The 19,156-nt window shown below is 51.8% G+C and overlaps 1 protein-coding gene across 1 annotated transcript in view; it reads right to left on the reverse strand.

Annotated features, from left to right (window-relative positions):
* Svop (SV2 related protein) overlaps positions 1-19,156 on the reverse strand; it is an 81,928-nt gene that overhangs the window by 43,764 nt on the left and 19,008 nt on the right. The window contains exons 2-5 of the mRNA XM_077795584.1: positions 18,230-18,390; positions 13,773-13,858; positions 12,348-12,446; positions 6,916-6,987 (exon numbers count right to left, since the gene is read on the reverse strand). Coding sequence (XP_077651710.1) covers positions 6,916-6,987; positions 12,348-12,446; positions 13,773-13,858; positions 18,230-18,390 — 418 coding nt within the window. The remainder of the gene's footprint in view (positions 1-6,915; positions 6,988-12,347; positions 12,447-13,772; positions 13,859-18,229; positions 18,391-19,156) is intronic.

Below are 19,156 nucleotides of genomic sequence, written 5' to 3' on the forward strand. Positions count from 1 at the left end.
TTTGCATTATATTTATTTCTGCAGATATTTCTCACTCGGGACTGATTTTCCATTTAAGATTCTCCGTAAAGTTTCCTTGTTTTGGGTACTGAGGATTGAACCCAGGGGCACTGAACCACTGAGCCACATCCTTTGTCCCTTTTTTATTTTGAGACAGAATCTCGACAGGTTGCTGAGGCTGGCATTGAACTTGCAATTTGCGTGCCTCAGCCTCCCGAGTTGCTGAGGTTATAGATGTGGCCACTGTGCCTAGCTCCTTTTCTTAAAAAAAAAAAAAAAAAAAGAGTTAATTTAAAAAATATTAAATTTTAACTTTAATTAATCAATCCATATTTTTATGCAGTACAGGGGATGGAACCCAGGGCACTTTACTACTGAGCCACATCCCAGCGCTTTTTATCTTCTACTTTTGAGACAGGGTCTCACTAAATTGCCCAGGTGGGCCTCTAAATTGTGATCTGCCTGCCTCTGCCTCCCAAGTTGCTGGGATTACAGGTGCACACCACTGTCACTGTGCTGTCTCATTTAATTCTTTAAAAAATGTATTTATATGTGGTGCTGAGGATCGAACCCAGGGCCTTCACGTGCTAGATGAGCGCTCTACCGCCGATCCCCAGCCACAGCCCATCATTTAATTGTTTTTAAAAGCAAGTTGATATAAAGAAAGACAGTAAAGGGCTGGGGGTGTAGGTCAAAGGTAGAGCACTTTCCTGCAGTGTGCAAGACCCTGGGTTCTATCCCCAGCACTAACTATAGCAGTGGCCCACTTTATGCTTTGAATATAACCCTGCTTCTCTGTCACTGTGACTTTGATGGGGGGCAGGGTACCAGGGGTCAAACTCAGGGACACTGGACCACTGGGCCACATCCCTACCCTATTTTGTATTTTATTTAGAGACAGGGTCTCACTGAGTTACTCAGTGCCTCACTTTTGCTGAGGCTGGCTTTGAATTTGCGATCCTCATGTCTCAGCCTCCTAAGCTGCTGGGATGACAGTTGTGCACCCCAGGCCCAGCCACTGTGACTTATTTTTTAAAGGGACATGTTTCTTTCTTTCTTTTTTTTTAATATTTATTTTTTAGTTGTAGTTGGTCGCCATACTTTTATTTTATTTATTTTTATGTGGTGCTGAGCATCGAACCCAGGGCCTCGCACGTGCTAGGCGAGCGCTCTACCGCTGAGCCACAGCCACTGCACACACACACACACACACACACACACACACACACACACACACAGTTTCTTTTTTTTTTTCTCTCTCCCTTCTCCTCCCTAATCGCTCCCTGCTCCCTAATCTCCAGGGAAACAGGATTACCTTTCTTCCCCATCCTGGGCAGAGTTATCTGTCCTGGAGCACACACCCACCAGAGGAATGAAGACTTTGTGGGTGGCACCAGAAATGACTATCTCCTTAATTAATAAGTGAATCACAGCTCTAGCCAGAACACTTGGAATGGAGCCTTTGAATCACCTCTTTAAAAGCCCCCTGTTCGGCTGATGGGCAAAATCCAGCCTCTGGGACAGGAGTCCCCTGTGTTTCTCCTTTTCTAGCAAAGCCATCAAACTTCCTTTTCCTTTTCCTCATTATTGGATTGGCATCAGGACAAGAACCAAGCTTTCAGGAACAGCATCACCACCCCCCCCAAAAAAATAATAAATAAAAAGATACAAACATAGAAGACTGAGTGACAGGAATTCCTGATAGCACTTCTGCGCCCTGAAGCCATGACTGTGGACTGCGTCCTGCTCACTGAGCCTTAATTCTTTCCTTGGGGCTTAAGTTAATTTAATTGGGATTTTCTTCCTTTAAACCCACGGAGTCTTCCACCAGACAGGGGACATCATGAGCAGCAGAGAGAACAAGAGGAAAGAAAAACAAAGCGAAGAAGACAGAGGGGAGAAGGGGGTGTGTGTGGAGGGTGCTCCGTCCCCTCGAAGGCCCTCAGAGGCTGCGCAGAGACGGGTCCGCTCCGTGGGCCTGCCCTCGGCTCTGCTGACACCTGGGCTCTCTAGCTGCCCAGACAACGGGGACACGGCGGCCACTCGAAAGTACAGTCACAGAGTTTCTCTGCCACTGTAGGAATGTGCCAGGGGCCGTTCTGCTTGATGACAATTATCATGCTGCTGGACTCTCATCTGACCTTTACCATTGATGGCCCCCCTCCCTGCCCTTCTTCCATATGCACAGTATTTCTATTTTTCCTTCTATTTATTCATTGACTTTGGTGTTCCTGGGGCTGGACTCCAGGGCCTCGCAGGGCCAGGCAAGCCCTCTCCCATCCTCAGCTCCCAGGAACCTGTCTGGGGCAGCCCCTGTATCCCAGGTTGTAGAGGCAGCTACACAACATGATGCGTTCATGAATTTGCTCACTGAATTATCCGTTAGATATGTATCTCTTGAGCATCGGTTGCATGCCACTGATGAAGATTCATAATATTCATTCATGTTAGTGAATAAATATTCATTAACGCCGTATCCCTTCATTTATTCAATAAACAGATACTGAACACTTGCTGTGTGCCCAGCACTAGAGGGACTGATATATATTATTTCATTCATTTGTTTGGTATGCATGTATTGAGCGCCTGCTGTGTGCTTGGCACTAGAGGTATTTATATATATATATATACATCTCATTCATCATTCACCCAGGCAAGATGCTGTGTGGGGCATCTGTGTCCCTATTACGTAGGGAACTTGAAAGCTGCAGAGCCTCCAACTTCACAGAACTTTCATTTGCATTTTTAAACCACAGTCACATCCTTGTCCTGGGTCCTCAGAGCACCCCTGTGGAAAGAGATTATTTTCATTTCTGCTTTTCACATTAGCACAGCAAGGGCTGAAAGAGTTGAGTGATTTGCTCAAAATCAGCAAGCTGCACAGCAGGGCCTGGAGCCAGGATTTCCAGCCCAGAATGCAGTCTGAACCAGCCACTCCCCCTTCCACGGCCTTGGATGGCCACTCCCCCCCTCCAGGACCTTGCGTGGCTCCCTATTACCGCTGACCAAGAACACAAAGGCAACATGCAAGTGTGACAGACGGAGGCCAGGGGTGGCCTAGGGAAGTGGGAGGCGAGTTACCCCGACTCAGGCTCTACTCTGCTCCTCCCCGACAGTTACCATGACAGAATGCTGGTCTCGGGCTATGAGATAACCCAATTTAAAAAAATATATATATGCTGTTTGTTTTTATGCAAAATAAAATGTTTTTGAAATGGAGGCAACTTACTCAAAATCTTCTAAAACACTGTGAGAGACAAAGAAAACAGGGCTGGAGCTGGGGCTCAGAGGAAGAATGTATATAGCATGCTCAAGGCGCAAAGCCAAGTCCTAGGACACATGGCAGGGGGCCATACTGGGCCCGTGGGCCACCAGTCAGCGACCTGTGGTCTAGACAGCCTGCTGGTGCCTGGGCCCAGCCTGCACCGTGCTGTTTTCCAATCAATCTCAAGGGAGAGGAGTACAGCCCTTTGGGCCCCAAACAATAAGTGGCCATCTCAGGCCCCAGCAGACATCTGAGGATATTCAGAGCATTTCTATAGAGTCCTCCCAACGACCTCTTGCAACGCTATCAACTCTGTTTTGCAGATGAGGAAACCAGTCCAGAGGAGAGGTGCAAACGTGCCCAAGGTCACAGTGATGGGGTGTCCACCCAGAGCTCCTGCTAATGCAGGGATGTTCAAAGGTGAAATGACCGGATGGGGAGAGCTCTGACCCCAGCCGTCCACCCAGCTTGAAAGACTGCCTGGGTGGTAGCTGCAAGCAGGTGGGGCACCCTGAGCTGAGCAGCTGTCCCCCACTGGTCCTCCCCCATGACGCTGCCCCACTCAGACCCAGAGCAGTGGAGCCGGCCCACCACGGACGGAGACCTCCGAAACCCTGAGCCAAACGGACTCTCCTCCTCCAAGAAGTCGTTACTGCCAGGTATTTTGGTCCCAGCGACAAAAAGCTAACTAAAACATCTAGCTCAACGCGGGCCCTGGGACGTGACCCCTAATGTGCTTACCTCACTGACCGCCAGGCTACACGCCCAGCGTCACTGTCACCTTCACTATTCCGTGGCCGCCACAGATCCCCAGCCCGAGGAAGCTTCTGTAGGAACCAAACTGGCTCTGGAAGTCCGAGCCCCAATGTGACTGCCCGGCAAAGTCACCAAGTGGACACCTGGCGGGAACCTCCCCGCTGGGCAGAGGCAGATCAGGACAGCCTCTGGTGGCCACGCTGGCCAGCTGCCCGGCCTGCTCCGTGTTCCTGGAACAGTCCTGGGGAAGCGTTCTCTAGTTACAGCCTGGTCCTGGCTCCCCGACACTGGGCAGCATCCTGAGCTGCAGAGGGGGCCTCCTCTCCCTCTGGCCACACAGCGGGTGTGGAATCTAGCCAACTGGTCCCCCACCAGGGGGGACCCCTGGGGGCAGCTCTTCCAAGCCTCATCTATTTGGGATGAATGAATGTCCAGCTGATCGGCCGAATTCTGGGGGATAATTCAATTCTGTCTGGGGGCAGCCAAGGTTGGGGTGAAAGACGTGGATTCTGGAAGCAGAACAGACCTGTGTTTCAAGTGCTTTGCCATCAATGGGCACCAGGAACTTGGCAAACAACAGAATAACAGTGGACATGAATGAAGCTACTTCTCTGTGTCCAGAGCTTTATATGCAGTGCCATTTACTCCTTGCAACCGCCCTACACGAGAGGGTGTTATTTATGACTTACAGATGAGGATGGAGGCACAGAGAGGTTGGGTGACTTGCCCAGGGTCACCCAGCCTAGCTGGGATAGGAACCCAAGCAGTCTGGCTCAAGGCCATGCTTTTTATAGCAATAGGCTATTAGTTCACTTGTCAAAATGAGCCACGTAGGTAAGTCTTGGGGTGAGGGCTGAGCAGGCCAGAGGATGGAGACCGAGGATGAAGAGCTAACTCTTCATGATACTGCACCTTGGCTCAACTTTGGCACATGAACATCCTGCCCTGGGGCATCCTCTGTGATGTGGGGGTCCTCTGTACTGTGGGGTACTGGGCAGAACCCCTGTTTTCTGCCCACTGGATGCCAGTAGTGGCCCTCCCCCTACCTGTGACAATTAAAAATGTCTGCAGACATCGGCAAGGGCTCCCCGCTGGTCCAGACGGGGCCCAAGTCCACGAGATTCAGTGAAATCCAGGCTCAAGTTTTCTGAGAGGCCCCCGCCTGGTCCCGCCCTGCTCTCTTCTCCTGTCTTGTTTCTTGGGTTGGGGGTGCTCGCTCCCCTCCTCCCTCCAGCCAGAAAAAGGGCGCAGCTGTCACTCACAGCCTTGGGGAGTGGGGTGTGGGCGGGTGAGGCCAGAGGGCTGAGACCAGGGAGGGGGACAGGCAGCCTCGAGAAGCCTTGACGGCCACCCCCGCAGCCCCGGAACCAACCCAGGTCCTTTGGCATGATGGCCCACTCCACCTCTCAGCCTGTGACCCATGGCCACTTCTGGCAGTTGGAGGTGGCCGTCTCCCTGGTGTCTGCCGGCCCAGGGTTTCCCGCCCAGATCGAGGGGATACAGCTGGAGCCTACTGCTCGCACAGCACGGCCTAACATCTGCTCATTCACTGGGTCCACACAAATGCATTGAGCACCTGGAGATTTAAGCCACCAATGTCACGGTTAAGACCACAAGATCCACCTCTGTGACATGACTGTGTGGCTTTGGGCAAGGTGCCCGTCCTCTGTGCCTCAGTTTCCCCTTCAGTAAAGCCAGAGTGGTCAACAGGTTGAGCGTCCCTGTCCCACACACCTGGGAACAGAAGTGCTTCAGATTTCTTTCTTTTCTTTTTTTCAGATTTTGGAATATTTGCACAGATTCTATCAGCTGAGGACCTCCTAATTCACAAATCCAAACTGCTCCAAAGTCCTAAATGTTTGGACAGCCAGGCCAGCACGCAAACATCCCGTGTTTCCAGACTTTGGAGTCTGGTGAGGGACCCCACGTAAGCACCAGCTCCGTGACTGGATGAGCTGACGCAGGAAGCACTCGTGGCCTGGTGCCGGCGACACAAGGCCGTGACGTGTTAGTTACAGTGGCAGTTTCCCATCACCTACCCACCATGTCCCCTTTTCCTAACAGAATTCCACGTTTGCCTAGGTGCCTGACCCATGCCCAGCCCAGGAGTTCAGTTTTATAAGCCTAAGCCACTGGTTCTCAAAGAATGGTCCCTGGACCAGCAGCAGCAGCATGGCCTGGGAACTTGTTAGAAATGTTACAGTTGCCCTTTCACGGGTCTGCGGTGCCTGTCCTTGTACAGAGGGATTCATGCTATCGCTCCATATTGCACTGGAGACGGTGCAGGTTCAGTTATAGTCTTTATATAGATGAGGAGGTTGATGCTCAGAGAGGTCAATTCACTTGCACAAGGTCACACAGTCAGAAGCAGAAAAGTGAGGTGGGAAGCCAGGTCCACATGGCACTCAGCAAATAATCAATAGGCTACCCTGCCTCTGGAGGAACTGCAAGGTGTTAGAGACGGACCAAGAAAGAGAACAATAAGGCCATCAGGGAGTATCATCTAGAGCGTGTGCTCTCACAGTGGTGGCTTTATGGAGCTCCTTACTCCCCTGAGCCAAGTTCATGGTCAGGAGGACAGCAGCTTTGCATGCCGGCAGAATCAAAGACCCAAACGCAGTGTAACAAAAATAAGAGCCACGGAAAAAACCCAGGGGACAGTCCTAAGCCGGGAAGGGAACAGGCAATAAAACTGCAAGAGCTGGCGGGGGGCCGCCCACCTGCAAACCAGCAACGACCCACTCGGGACACCAGCAGGCCCCCCAGCCACGTGGGACCTCACAGTGGCCCTAGCGCTGGGTCTCCCCACAGCCCACCAACATGGAGGAGTTGCTACCCGCCAAAGTCACCCCCTGCCACTGCGGAGGACACCGGCAGAGAGGAGGTGGCCTTACTGTTTTCCTGCCGTACTGGTCTGAGATGTTTCCCCAGAGCGTGGAGCTGGACATCATGCCTACAAAGACCACCTGTGGACATAGAGACAGTTCCTATTAGCAACACGGAGCAGGAGCAAAGGAATGATCACCCAAACCCACAACATGGCACCCCGGAAAAATCATACGCCGAGCCCAGGTGTGGGGTGGGGTGGGGGGGTTCATGCCTGCAATCTCAGCAGGTGGGGAGGCTGAGGCAGGAGGATCGTGAGTTCCAGGCCAGCCTCAGCAATTTATCAAGGCTCTGAGCAACTCAGTGAGACCCTGTCTCTAAATAAAATATAAAAAAAGGGCTGGGGACATGGCTCAGTGGTCGAGCGCCCCTGGGTTCAGTCCCTGGTCACAACAATGAGCCAACACTGCGGACCTACCAGGGTGCAAACACCATCTCTGTGCTTCGCCCGGCCTCCTGGGGCTCTGGGCCATGGCACAGGGCAGGAGTTAATGTGAACCCTGTTTTTCAGATGAGGAAACCGAGGCTCAGAAAAGGGAAACCACTCCACAGGGTCCCACAGGGGTAGGTGTTGGCAGCCAGACTGGCCTCAGGCAGTGTGGCTCAGAACGGGGATTTTACCAGTTTCTCACCAAAGAAATGTCTCCTGGTGCTAAGAAAAGAGCCAGGGCCGCAGTGTGGAGCTTGGCCGTGGGCAGGTGGGGGCCGGGCAGGGGGGGCAGACCACCCCTCCAGGGGCGCTCACTGTGCCAGGAAAACCAGGGCCGCTGAGGTTTGAGGGATCACCCCCAATCCATGGGTGGGGAGCTGAGCTCAGGAAGGCTAAGAGGCCTGCTGGGTATCCCCAGGCGGCTGACTGGGGCCTCACACCCTCCCCACCACCTGCCAGACACCGTGCTGAAGCCTTCACTCAGCTCTTCCCCAACCTCGTGGCCCTGCGAGGTGGTGCCGTTAGAGCCCACTTTACAGACAGGGCAACTGAGGCCCAGAGAGAACAGGCACCTTCTGTCGGACCCGAGAAGCCCTTCTCCTGGCACGTCCTAGGGTGGTGGCTAAAAACAGGGCGTATCGTCCTCGCCCGGTATCCGGGGGGGACTGGCTCCAGGACCGTCTGCAGACACCCCGACCCGCAGACACTCCCTGAGTCTCTTATGTAACAGGGCACAGAGTTGGCTGGTGACCTCTGCCGTGCTCCCGGATACTCCAAGCCATCTCTAGATGACACGTCATCCCTAATGCCAATGCCAGGGAGACGGCTGCCATCCACCCTCCACAGCCCTGTTCTCTCCCGAGACCGACTCGGGCTCTGAGCTGCTCCCCGCCCGGGGCCCTTCTCCGTGTCTCCCACTGCAGAGTGCACCCAGGGCCACGCAGACCCCCGGGACGCCGCGGAGGGGGCAGCAGCAGCCGGTCATCTGGGTTCCAAGGCCTTCACTATTATTTTTTAGTTGTAGATGGACACAACACCTTTATCGTTTCATTATTTCTATGTGGTGCTGAGGATGGAACCCAGGGCCTCACACGTGCTAGGCGAGCGCTCTGCCGCTGAGCCCCAGCCCCCGCCCTTGGCTTTTGGTTATTTATTTTAATGTTTTTTGCAGTTGTCGATGGGCAGCATGCCTTCATTTCACTTGTTGATGTTTATGCAGTGCTGAGGATCAGACCCAGGGCCTCACACGTGCTAGGCAAGAGGCTCTGCCCCTGAGCCACATCCCCAGTCCTACTTTTATTTTTAACAAAGATGACCCAACCGGGGGGCCAACAGATTAGATCACTAAAAGTCATTTTTCATAAACGGTAAAGGTGTGCTCTTTAGTATGAAACTTGGAAGTTGTTTTAAATTCTCAAGTGGCATTAGTTTATTGAGTTATAATCGGATTCCTGCACACGTCTAAAACTTCTTTCACGTGAACAAACTTTTCATATTCAAATCCATTCAGTAAAAGTGACAGAAAAAGTGCTCAAACCTGGGTTACTTTAGCAATGAGTAATCACCCAAGAATGTACGAAAATATTTGAAAAACACTTCATACCACTCATTAAGGGGTACAGTCTCAATAAAAATTTACTTATGTTTAATAATTATTTGTTGCTGGGAATGGTGGTAGAGGCTTGTAATCCTAGGAGCTGAGGCAGGAGGATTGCAAGTTGGAGGCCAGCCTCAGTAACTTAGTGAGAACTTGTGTCAAAATAAAAAATAAAAAGGGCTGAGGATGAAACTTAGAACCCATGGGTTCAATCCCCAGTATCAAAAAAAAAAATTATTTGTCAAAATTAATTACATCTTGTTGTTGATCTACTGTTGTTACTAAAAATTGCAATGACAGATCAATGCAGGAGAAATACTTTAATGCTCAGAGCCCTCTCATCTCAGAAAATGAGAAACAATCATTTAATATTTAGATTTTTTTGTGACGGGTTTACTGGGTATTAAACCCAGGGGCACTTGACCACTGAGCCTCATCCCCAGCCCTATTTTGTATTTTATTTAGAAACAGGGTCTCACTGAGTTGCTTAGGGTCTCGTTAAGTTGCTGAGCCTGGCTTTGAACTCACAGTCCTCCTGCCTCAGCCTCCCGAGCTACTGGGATTACAAGGGTGTGCTACTGCACCTGGCTTAATATTTAGCTTTGTCATAGAGAGTTATGATAGAGCGATGCATGTGATATTTTCAAGTGCAAGAAAACATTAAAATTATAGGGAAAAATGAAATAGAAATACCAATTCAAGAAGAAAACTACAAGGGCCGGGATTATCACTCAGATATTCATGGACTGAAGTCAGAAGGAGAGCATTGGTCCAACCTGTACAAGGCCCGAGGCTTAATCCCCAGCATCACAACAAACAAAATACCCACAAAAATACAATGCAAAGGTTCTAAAATCTTCTAAAGAACTTCTTTGTGTGTTTTGTGTTTGCTTGTTTGGTTTTAGGATTTTTTTTCCCCAACCCCTGGGGATTGAACCCAGGGGTGCTTCACCATCGAGCTACATCTCCAAGCCCTTTCTAAAATTTTTTTGAGACAGGATCTTGCTAAGTTGCTGAGGATCTCACTAAACTGCTGAAACTGGACTTGAACTGGTGATCCTCCTGCCTCAGCCTCCTGAGAGGCTGGGATTACAGACATGAGCCACCCAGAATGGCTTCTTCATGCTGTTTTGAAACAAATGATGGTGGGTACCAGGTAAGTATTTCAATTCCACTGGATAGATTTTAAAAACTAATATGATAACTTTATTTCAATTTTTTATATTTCAACATACTGGAAATGATATTTAATCTGCAATCTACAATTTTTAAGTTTTATTATCTTTTGCAGTGCTGGGGGTAGAACCCAGACCAGGTGTGTATGCCAGGCAAGTGCTCTACCTCTGAGCCACATCCCCAGCCATTCCTGGGCATCCATTATCCGGCCAACCATTTCCAACTCTAGTATTTCTTTTTCGGGAGTGTGGGGGGGTGTGCTGGGAATTGAACTCAGGGACACCTGACCACTGAGCCCCCTCCCCAGCCCTATTTTGTATTTTATTTAGAGACAGGGTCTCACTGAGTTGCTCAGGGCCTCGCTTTTGCTGAGGCTAGCTTAGAACTTGCGATCCTCCTGCCTCAGCCTCCACAGCCACTGGCTCAACTTTGGTATTTCTTATGGCAACAGTGACATGCACGTCACACCCTCCTGACGCAGGCAATGGTAGACAGACTCGACCCCACTGCTCTGACTCTCCCACTGAGAACTCGGCCACGGGGTTCTGGCTCTACCTAACCCACATATTCCAATGCCACATCACAAGAAAGTCGTCCAGGGCGGTGGCTGGGACAGGGCCTCAGAGTCTGCGGGGCCTGAATTTCAAACCCGACTTGGACTCTGAACAGACCGTGTGACCTGGAGCAAGTCAACACGTTTTCTAAGCCTTGCTTTCCTCACCTATAGAAATGGGGCCCTACTGGGATCTCTTCCACAGGACACAGAGGGGTCAAAGAGAAAGTGTGCAGAGCCTGGCACATTAAGAAGTGCTCCATAAACCGTGGTTGTCATCAACCCCTGGCGGCCCAAGTGCAGCCAAGAAATCAAAGCAGATCAAATAAAAAATAGACCAATGACAGGACCAGAAAAGCCCTGCCCTGGCTCAACAGAGGCCTGCGGGGACTCTCATGGGGGCCTGTGGGAGGAGCTCACTCTCCCTGGCCGGGCTCCAGGCCTGGTGAAGTATCCTGTCGCCCATCTGCAGAGAAACAGGCCATTAGGCAGCTCACTCGGGCCACATTTCTAGGAGTATAAACCACGGAAACACAGGCGGCTGCTGAGTGGCAGGACCTCACTGTGGAAGGCGCTCAGGCCGCTCCAAAACCGTTATCTCTAAAAGATAGTGAAAAGAAGGATTAAAAAATGAAAGATCTAAGCCAGCCAGGCACAGTGGGGCAAGCCTGTAACCCAGGTGGCTCAGGAGGCTGAGGCAGGAGGATTTTAAGTTTGAGGCCAGCCTCAGCAACTTATTGAGACCCTGTCTCCAAGTAAAAAGGGCTGGGGATGTGGTTTAGTGGTTAAGTGCCCCGGGATCCAATCCCTGGTACGAAAAAACAAAAACAAAAAAAGACTCCTAGAGGCTTGGGAGGTTGAGACAGGACGACTGTGAGTTCAAAGCCAGCCTCAGCAACTTAGGGAGGCCCGAGCAACTCAGTGAGACCCTGTCTCTAAATAAAATATAGAATGGGGCTGGGGATGTGGTTCAGGGGTTAAGCAGCCCTGGGTTCAAAACTCAGTACCTCCCCCGACCAAAAAAAGAAACCCAAACCCCCAAGCAGCATTCTGGGATGCACTGACAGTAACTGCTCTCTCGGCCCCTAGCCAGGCCACGGGACCCTGAGTAGGACCTGGACCTCTCTGAGCCTTGTTTTTCTCAGCTAACCGTGGTACCAGCCCAGGGTCACAGGATGTACCTGTGCATACACTCTAGACAGTGTGGCTCGAGCCATTCACAGGAGGGGTCCGTAAACACTGGCTTTGAGATTCTCGTTATCACTCTCATCTGGTCTGGCGTCCCCCTTCCTTGTAGAGGGTCTGCCTCACCCTCCTTTAGGCCCTTGCTCCCGCAAGCAGCTCTAACCACCGTTTATTGAGCAACTAGGACATGCAGCACTGTGTTCTTTCTGGTCCTCAAATCGCCTCCTGTGAAGGCAGCTGATGTCTCCTGCTCCCTTCAGGGAAGGTGAGGCTTGTGGGGTGTACGTAACACGCGCAGGTGGTTCCGGGTCTGGAGCACTGAGAACCAGGTCTGGGCCCCGGGTGGACAGATGGACGGATGGACACGGCCCAGGGCTTGATTCATTTCTGCTGAGCCCTTAGCAGCAGGGGGCAGGGACATCCCACGGGGCACCCCAGGGGAGCAGAACTGCACCAACCAACCACAGAGCGGGGGGGGGGGGGGCCTGGGGCTGCCTACCGAGGTCAGCAAGGCCACCTGCCAGCTGGGGAGCCGCCACTCGCAGTGCAGCTGGGGCGCCAGGATGCTCAGGATCATCATCTCCATGGCGTCGGCCATCTGCAGAGAGCAAGGGAACACCGTGAGGCCAGGAGGCGGCCCTGCGCCTGACAGGGTGGCTGGTCCGTGACCCCAGGGAGCGTGTGGCCGCCCAGTGCCCCATGAACCCAAACACCCGGGAAGCCCAGCGGTTCAGCCAGCGTGATGCCATGGCGGAAGTGACGACACTCTGTGTGTTTCCCCACTTTAAAAAAAAAGACTCCCCCAATGAAATGAGACAATGTGATATTTCTAAAATCTGAGAAAAACATTTTTTTTTTTTTATGGTACCAGGGATTGAACCCAGAGGTGCTTAACCACTGAGCCATATCATCAGCCTTTTTTAAAAAAAAAAAAAAAATTTTACTTAGAGACAGGGTCTCCTTGAGTTGCTTATGGCCTCTCTAAATTGCAGAGGCTGGCTTCGAATTCACCATCCTCCTGCCTCAGCCTCCGGAACCACTGGGATTACAGGTGTGCACCACTGCCCCCGGATTGGGAAAGACATTTTCACAGAGGTAGAGAGACAACGATCTTTTCTTCTATGAAGCAATTAAAAGATTAGTTTGTCTCTGGGGCCTAGGTCATTTCGTTCACGTAGAATTCCGTATATTTAAGAAGCACGAGCCTTTAATACATGAAACCATACTCCAGGCCCCAGGGATCAGAAATCTTGGTGACTTTCTGGGACTAGACAGACAGAATCATAAGAAATAGAGTTTGAAAGCAGACTTGTACCGCCACGGGACCGCGGTGTTCTAGGAAGCCGCTCTTCAGATTAGCGAAATGCCGTGGGGAAGCCGACCATCAGTTTGGAAAAGTGCGCAGTTAGATGGCCTCTCCCACCAGGCACGAAAGTCCACGGCAGCTGGATCGGAGGTCTAGCTGCGCTCTTTGCCACAGCTGCGGGGGGACGTTAGCGAGGGACTGGGAGCCCCTTGAACTAGAGGGCTTTTGGGGGTGGGCCGCACTGGGGATCAACCCAGAGCCTCTGCACAGTGAGGCCAGTGACGGTCAACGTGATGAGCTCGGCCACGTCCCCGGCCCATAAGCCACTTGGTCTGCTGTTCTCCTAGGGAGCCGGCCACGGTGGGCGTCCCCGTCTCCTAGAGGCCCTGAAGCCCTAAGGGGAGAGAGCCACTTGGTCAGCTGGGGGCTTCAGCTCTCTCTTGGGGGGTCCCTAGCCCAGAGCTGGACGGTCACTGTCACCCACAGAAGCCTCACTAACTGGCACTCAGGCAAAGACCCTGGGAGGAGGGCACTGTGTCCATCTTGCAGGCCAGGGGACCCGAGGTGAGCGTCGCAGGGTCTGGGAGATGCCCGTGAGCCCCTGCCCCGGATACTTGCCCATGCCAGGCCTGTGAGGACGGACAGCTTCCACTGAAACTTCCCAAACCCAATGGCTTCCACCGCGTCTTCCACCATGAAAGTATCTAGGAAGGAGAAGGGGAACGGAGGGAAGGGTCAGGGCACCTCGCACTGGTCCTGCGTGGGGTGTCGGCGATGGTCCCCAGCCAAGCTGATGAATCGCAGCACAGGCTGCTTCTAGAACTTACCCCAGCAGGAAAAAATCCTAGCAAGTGTGAAAAGATGTCTTGCTATTGTGACATTATTTATAGCAGGGAAAATAGAAACCCAGAATGTCCACCCGAAGAGGGCTGGTTAAATAAATCATTACATTATATATATAAATTACTAAGTGTTCACACGATGAAATACGACTTATTAAAAGAATTTATAGAGTTGGGCGCCGTGGCACACACCTGTATTCCCAGGAGCTTGGGAGGCTGAGGCAGGAGGATCACGAGTTCAAAGCCAGCCTCTGCAAAAGCCAGGCCCTAAGCAACTCAGTGAGACCCTGTCTCTAAATAAAATACCAAATAGGGCTGGGGGTGGGCTCAGTGGTCAAGTTCCTTGAGTTCAACCCCTAGTACCCCCCAAAAGAATGTATAGATAAAAAAATGTACATATTACTTTTTGGGGGGGAGGATACTAGGAATGAAACCCAGGGGTCCTCTACCACTGAGCCACATCCCCAGGCTTTTTATTTTGAGACAGGATCTAACTATGTTGCTGAGGCTGTCCTTGAACTTCCGATCCTCCTGCCTCAGCCTCCCAAGTCACTGGGATGACAGGCGTATGTCACTGGACCTGGCTCTATTAATTTAAAAAAAAAATGTTTTTAGTTGTAGATGGACACAATACCTTTATTTGATTTACTTAGTTTTTTAATATGGTGCTGGGGATTGAACCCAGTGCCTCACGCATGCTAGGCAAGTACTCTATCCCTGAGCCACAATCCCAGCCGGGGTCTGTTAATTTTTAAAAACAAGCTGGGCAACATAATATGTGTAATAGGCATATAGACGTGCACATAGATGTCTATATATATCTACAGATATATGAAATTCTAATTTAGGGCTTTATTTTTGTCATCCTCAGATAGGGGCAGGGTAGAAGCATCAGACCCTTTACCTTTCTTCCTTTTATAATTTATTACTTACATAATCAGGAGGAAATCAATGCTTCTATTTTATTTAATTTTTTTCCGGTGCTGAGGATGGAACCCAGGGCCTCATGCGTGAGAGGTGTGTGCTTTACCATCCGCCAAATGGTTTTGAAAAAGAAGAATTCCATCTACACCAAGGTGGAAAGATGTCCACCCTCTGTAGCTACGTGGAAAATGCAAGCCGTGGAGGGATAGGTGCCGGAAGAGCTGGTTTGTGATAAAAATTAGTTTTGTTTTGTTTTTTTGTGTGTGTATCTGTGTGTGTGTGTGTGTGTGTGTGTATCTGTGTGTGTGTGTGTGTGTGTGTGTGTGTGTGTGTGTCCTGCAAGGAAAGAAAGACCGAGTGGACACTGACCCACTGTCCGCAGCGTCATCTTTGCGAACCCCCCTCCCTTTCCTACTTTGGACAGTTTCTTTCCATGTTATAGAAACAGGTTATTTTTGTTCCCAGAAAGAAAAAGGAAAAAGCATAATTGATAAGTGAATAAATAAATACCCAACGATGAAGCTCAAGAGGGCATGCTGGCTGAGTCCTGGGACAAGGGGACTGGACAAGGCCAGGGGTGGGAAGGAGCCGTGGGCACGGAGGGGACACCAGTGCTAGTCTCTTAGTTCTGAAGAAGCACTGGGCAGATGACGTGCTCCCCTGAGGGCAGGCGGGGTGGACCGGTAGGTGGCCTCTCTCTGCTCTCTGCTATCGTTCAGATCTGGAATGTCCCCAAAGGCCCCTGTGCTAAAGGCTCAGTCCCCAGACGTGGGGCTCCTGGGAGGTGTGGACCTCTTGGAGTCTCCCCCTAGTCACAGGAAGTGAGGCCACCCGGGGAGTGAGGCCACTGGTGCCCCAGAGACCCCGCCAAACGACCCCAGCCTGCGACCTCTGTACGTGAGTCACCGGGGTATTTGGTTGTAGTAATGGGGAGTTGACCTTTTTTTTTTTCTTTTGCAAATTTAAAATGATTCCAAGATAAAGTTCATTAAAATCTAAGAAACTAAAGGAGGATGCTGGGTGGCCCTCCTATGGACATCCCTGGGGACCTGGGGATCTCTTCAGTCCCTGCCCGGAGTCCCTGTCTCTTTTGGAATTTCAACCCTGAGCCTCTTACTATGGTGACCATGATTTTACGGAGGTCATAATTTTCTCCAGGGTGTGAACTGGTGTTTATCACACCGGCAGGTTCTAGGTTCCCCAGGAAAAATGTTGAGGAGAAAGTGGGATGCGTCCTAGGACAGCATGGATTCTTATTTTTTTTCAGTAGTGGGGGCTGAGCTCAGGGCCTTTGCGGGCTAGGCAGGAGCTCCCCTCCTGAGCTTTGTCCCCAGCCCAGGATGACAACAGGAACAGCACTAACGAGGGGCGTTGCTGATAGCGCCTGAGTGCCAGGTCTGCACCGAGAACTCACTGTGCCTTGGGTCATCAAATGTCCATGGCAACTCTAGGAATTAAGGTGCCACCAGCCCCATCCGGAGGGGGATGGCACCTGCCCGGGTGGCAGGCTAGCGGATGGTAGGCAGGGAGGTGAGTCGGATCAGCCTGAGGTCAAGCCTCTGCTCTCAACTCCCACCATGGCTGCCTCCTTGGATCCCCTAGAACAGGTCCTGGGTTCTACCCTCCTTGGTTGGGAGACTGGGGCATTTGGGAAAGCATGGAACGTTTCCGTCACTCAGCGTCAGGTGGACAAGGGAGTCTGACACCAGGTCCCACGGTCCATCTTGGGTCCCTTATTGGACCCTCCTGTGTTCAGAGGCCGCACAAGGTCATAGGGCTGTGGGGCTGGTGGCTTGGGTGTGAATCCCAGCTAATGGGCCAATCCCTAGCTGCACGAGCCTGGGGAAGACACCGAACCCTCTGTGCTCCAGTTCCTTACTGTAAGGACGGGGATGACGCTGACAGTGCTAATGGCCACTGCTGTGAGGATGGAATGGGAAACACAGGTAGCTGCTCAGAGCAGTGACTGGCAGGAGAAAGTCCTCAGCTCCCACACCTCTGTCATCATCACACCATCATGGTCATCACCATCACCACCATCACCACCATCACCACCATCACCACTACCATTATCATCACCATCACCATCATCACCACCATCATCACCTCCACCATCACCATCACCATTACTATCGCCATCATCATCACCATTATCATCACCGCCATCACCATCATCCCACCACCATTATCACCACTACCATCACTATCACCACCATCACTACCACCACCAACATCATCACCACCATCACCATCACCATTATCATCATCACTACCTTCACCATCATCCCACTACCACCATCACCACCACCATTATCATCACCACTATCATCATCATCACTGTCAGCACCATCATCACCATTATCATCACCACCACCATCTTCACAAAGATCCCATTGCCACCATCATTGCCACTATCATCACCACCATTACCACCACCACCATCACCACCACCATCACCACCAACACCACCATCACCATCACTACCACCACCATCACCACCACCACCACCACCACCATCACCACCACCACCATCACCACCACCACCAACACCACCATCACCACCACCACCATCACCACCACCACCATCACCACCACCACCAACACCACCATCCACCACCACCACCACCACCATCACCACCACCACCATCACCACCACCACCATCACCACCATCACCATCACCACCATCACCACCACCACCAACACCACCATCACCACCATCATCACCACCACCATCACCACCACCACCATCACCACCATCACCATCACCACCATCACCACCATCATCACCACCATCATCACCACCACCACCACCATCACCATCACCACCATCATCACCATCACCACCATCACCACCACCACCATCATCACCATCACCACCACCACCATCATTACTACCATCACTATCACCATCACCACCACCATCATCATGACCACCACCACCATCATCACCACCACCACTATCACCATCAAAATCACCATCACCATCACCACCACCATCCCCACCACCATCCCCATCACCATTGTCCCCGTCACCATCCCCACAGCCCCACACCCCATTGCCATCCCTGCTGCTGCCATCGTCAGCGAGTGTCATGCAGTGATGTGATGGGCAGGGATTGTGATGCGACCCTGTGCTGAAGTGAGCCACAGAGAGCAGCCTACATTCCCAGTGTCACCCCTGGGCCCTCGGTGCGCCCCCCAACTGCCCCTCCACGGGAACTTCTGAAAGCGCCACCTGGGGAGGCCACCAGGACCTGGGGGCCCTGCCCGTGGCCCGCTCTGATGCCCGTGCGGCCCGGCTCGCTCACCGTCGGTGGGATTGGCGAACTCCTTGGGCACGGCCGCGCCATCGTCCAGCTCGACCGCCTCTAGGCCCCCCCGGACCCCTTCAATCTGGACCTCATGCTCTCCCGAGGCCGCGTCGTCCTCTGACCTCGTGCTCTCGCCCGTGCGACGGAACTTCACCACCCTAGGGAAGAGAGCAGAGCCCATCAGCATGGCCAGGCCGTGTCCCCAGCGGCCTCGCCGCGCAGCCCTTGGGCCCAAGACAGGTGAGACGCCTTCCTCTCCTGATTTGGAGAGGGGACCAGGTGGGGGGTGGCTCTTCTCTTCAGCGGGGCGAGGTGAAGAAGAGTGACAACTCCCAGTTATTATACTAGGGCTGGTCAGTTGGCCAGGCTGCGCACTGCACAATGCCAGGCCCCGTGAGACCTGAACACTGCTGAGCAGTATAGCACAGTCACACGTCACTTCACACCGAGGACACTGCTGGGAAAGTGTCACTAGGTCACTTCCTAGTTGGGTGAACATGACAGAGAACACTCACACAGACTAACACAGATTCTGGGTGACATGCTTGCGGGACCACTGTCACATACAAAGCCCGTTGCTGGCCAAAGGGGCGACAGGCTCTGCACCATCGTGTATTTGTTTCAGAATCTGGATCCACCTGCCCCTTCATGGAGCACCAGCAACAATTTGGTCACCTAAGGTTTACATGAGACCACAAAAAGTTTCTTGCAGTTTTTTTTTTTTAATTTAAAGTGGATGCCAACATTTTTTAATTGAGAGAATTTACACTAAAGTTCAGATTTCCAGATAGAAGGCTATTTATCTGGTCATTGATGTTCACACTCTACAGAACTGTGGCTAGACCTAGGCAATGGTGGCCCCTTCAAACGGGACATACACTCCACTATGACCACAGTCTCCTCTTCTCCAAATAATCTGCAGCC

This window comes from Urocitellus parryii, chromosome 3 (genome assembly GCF_045843805.1).
Source record: "Urocitellus parryii isolate mUroPar1 chromosome 3, mUroPar1.hap1, whole genome shotgun sequence".
NCBI lineage: Eukaryota > Metazoa > Chordata > Mammalia > Rodentia > Sciuridae > Urocitellus > Urocitellus parryii.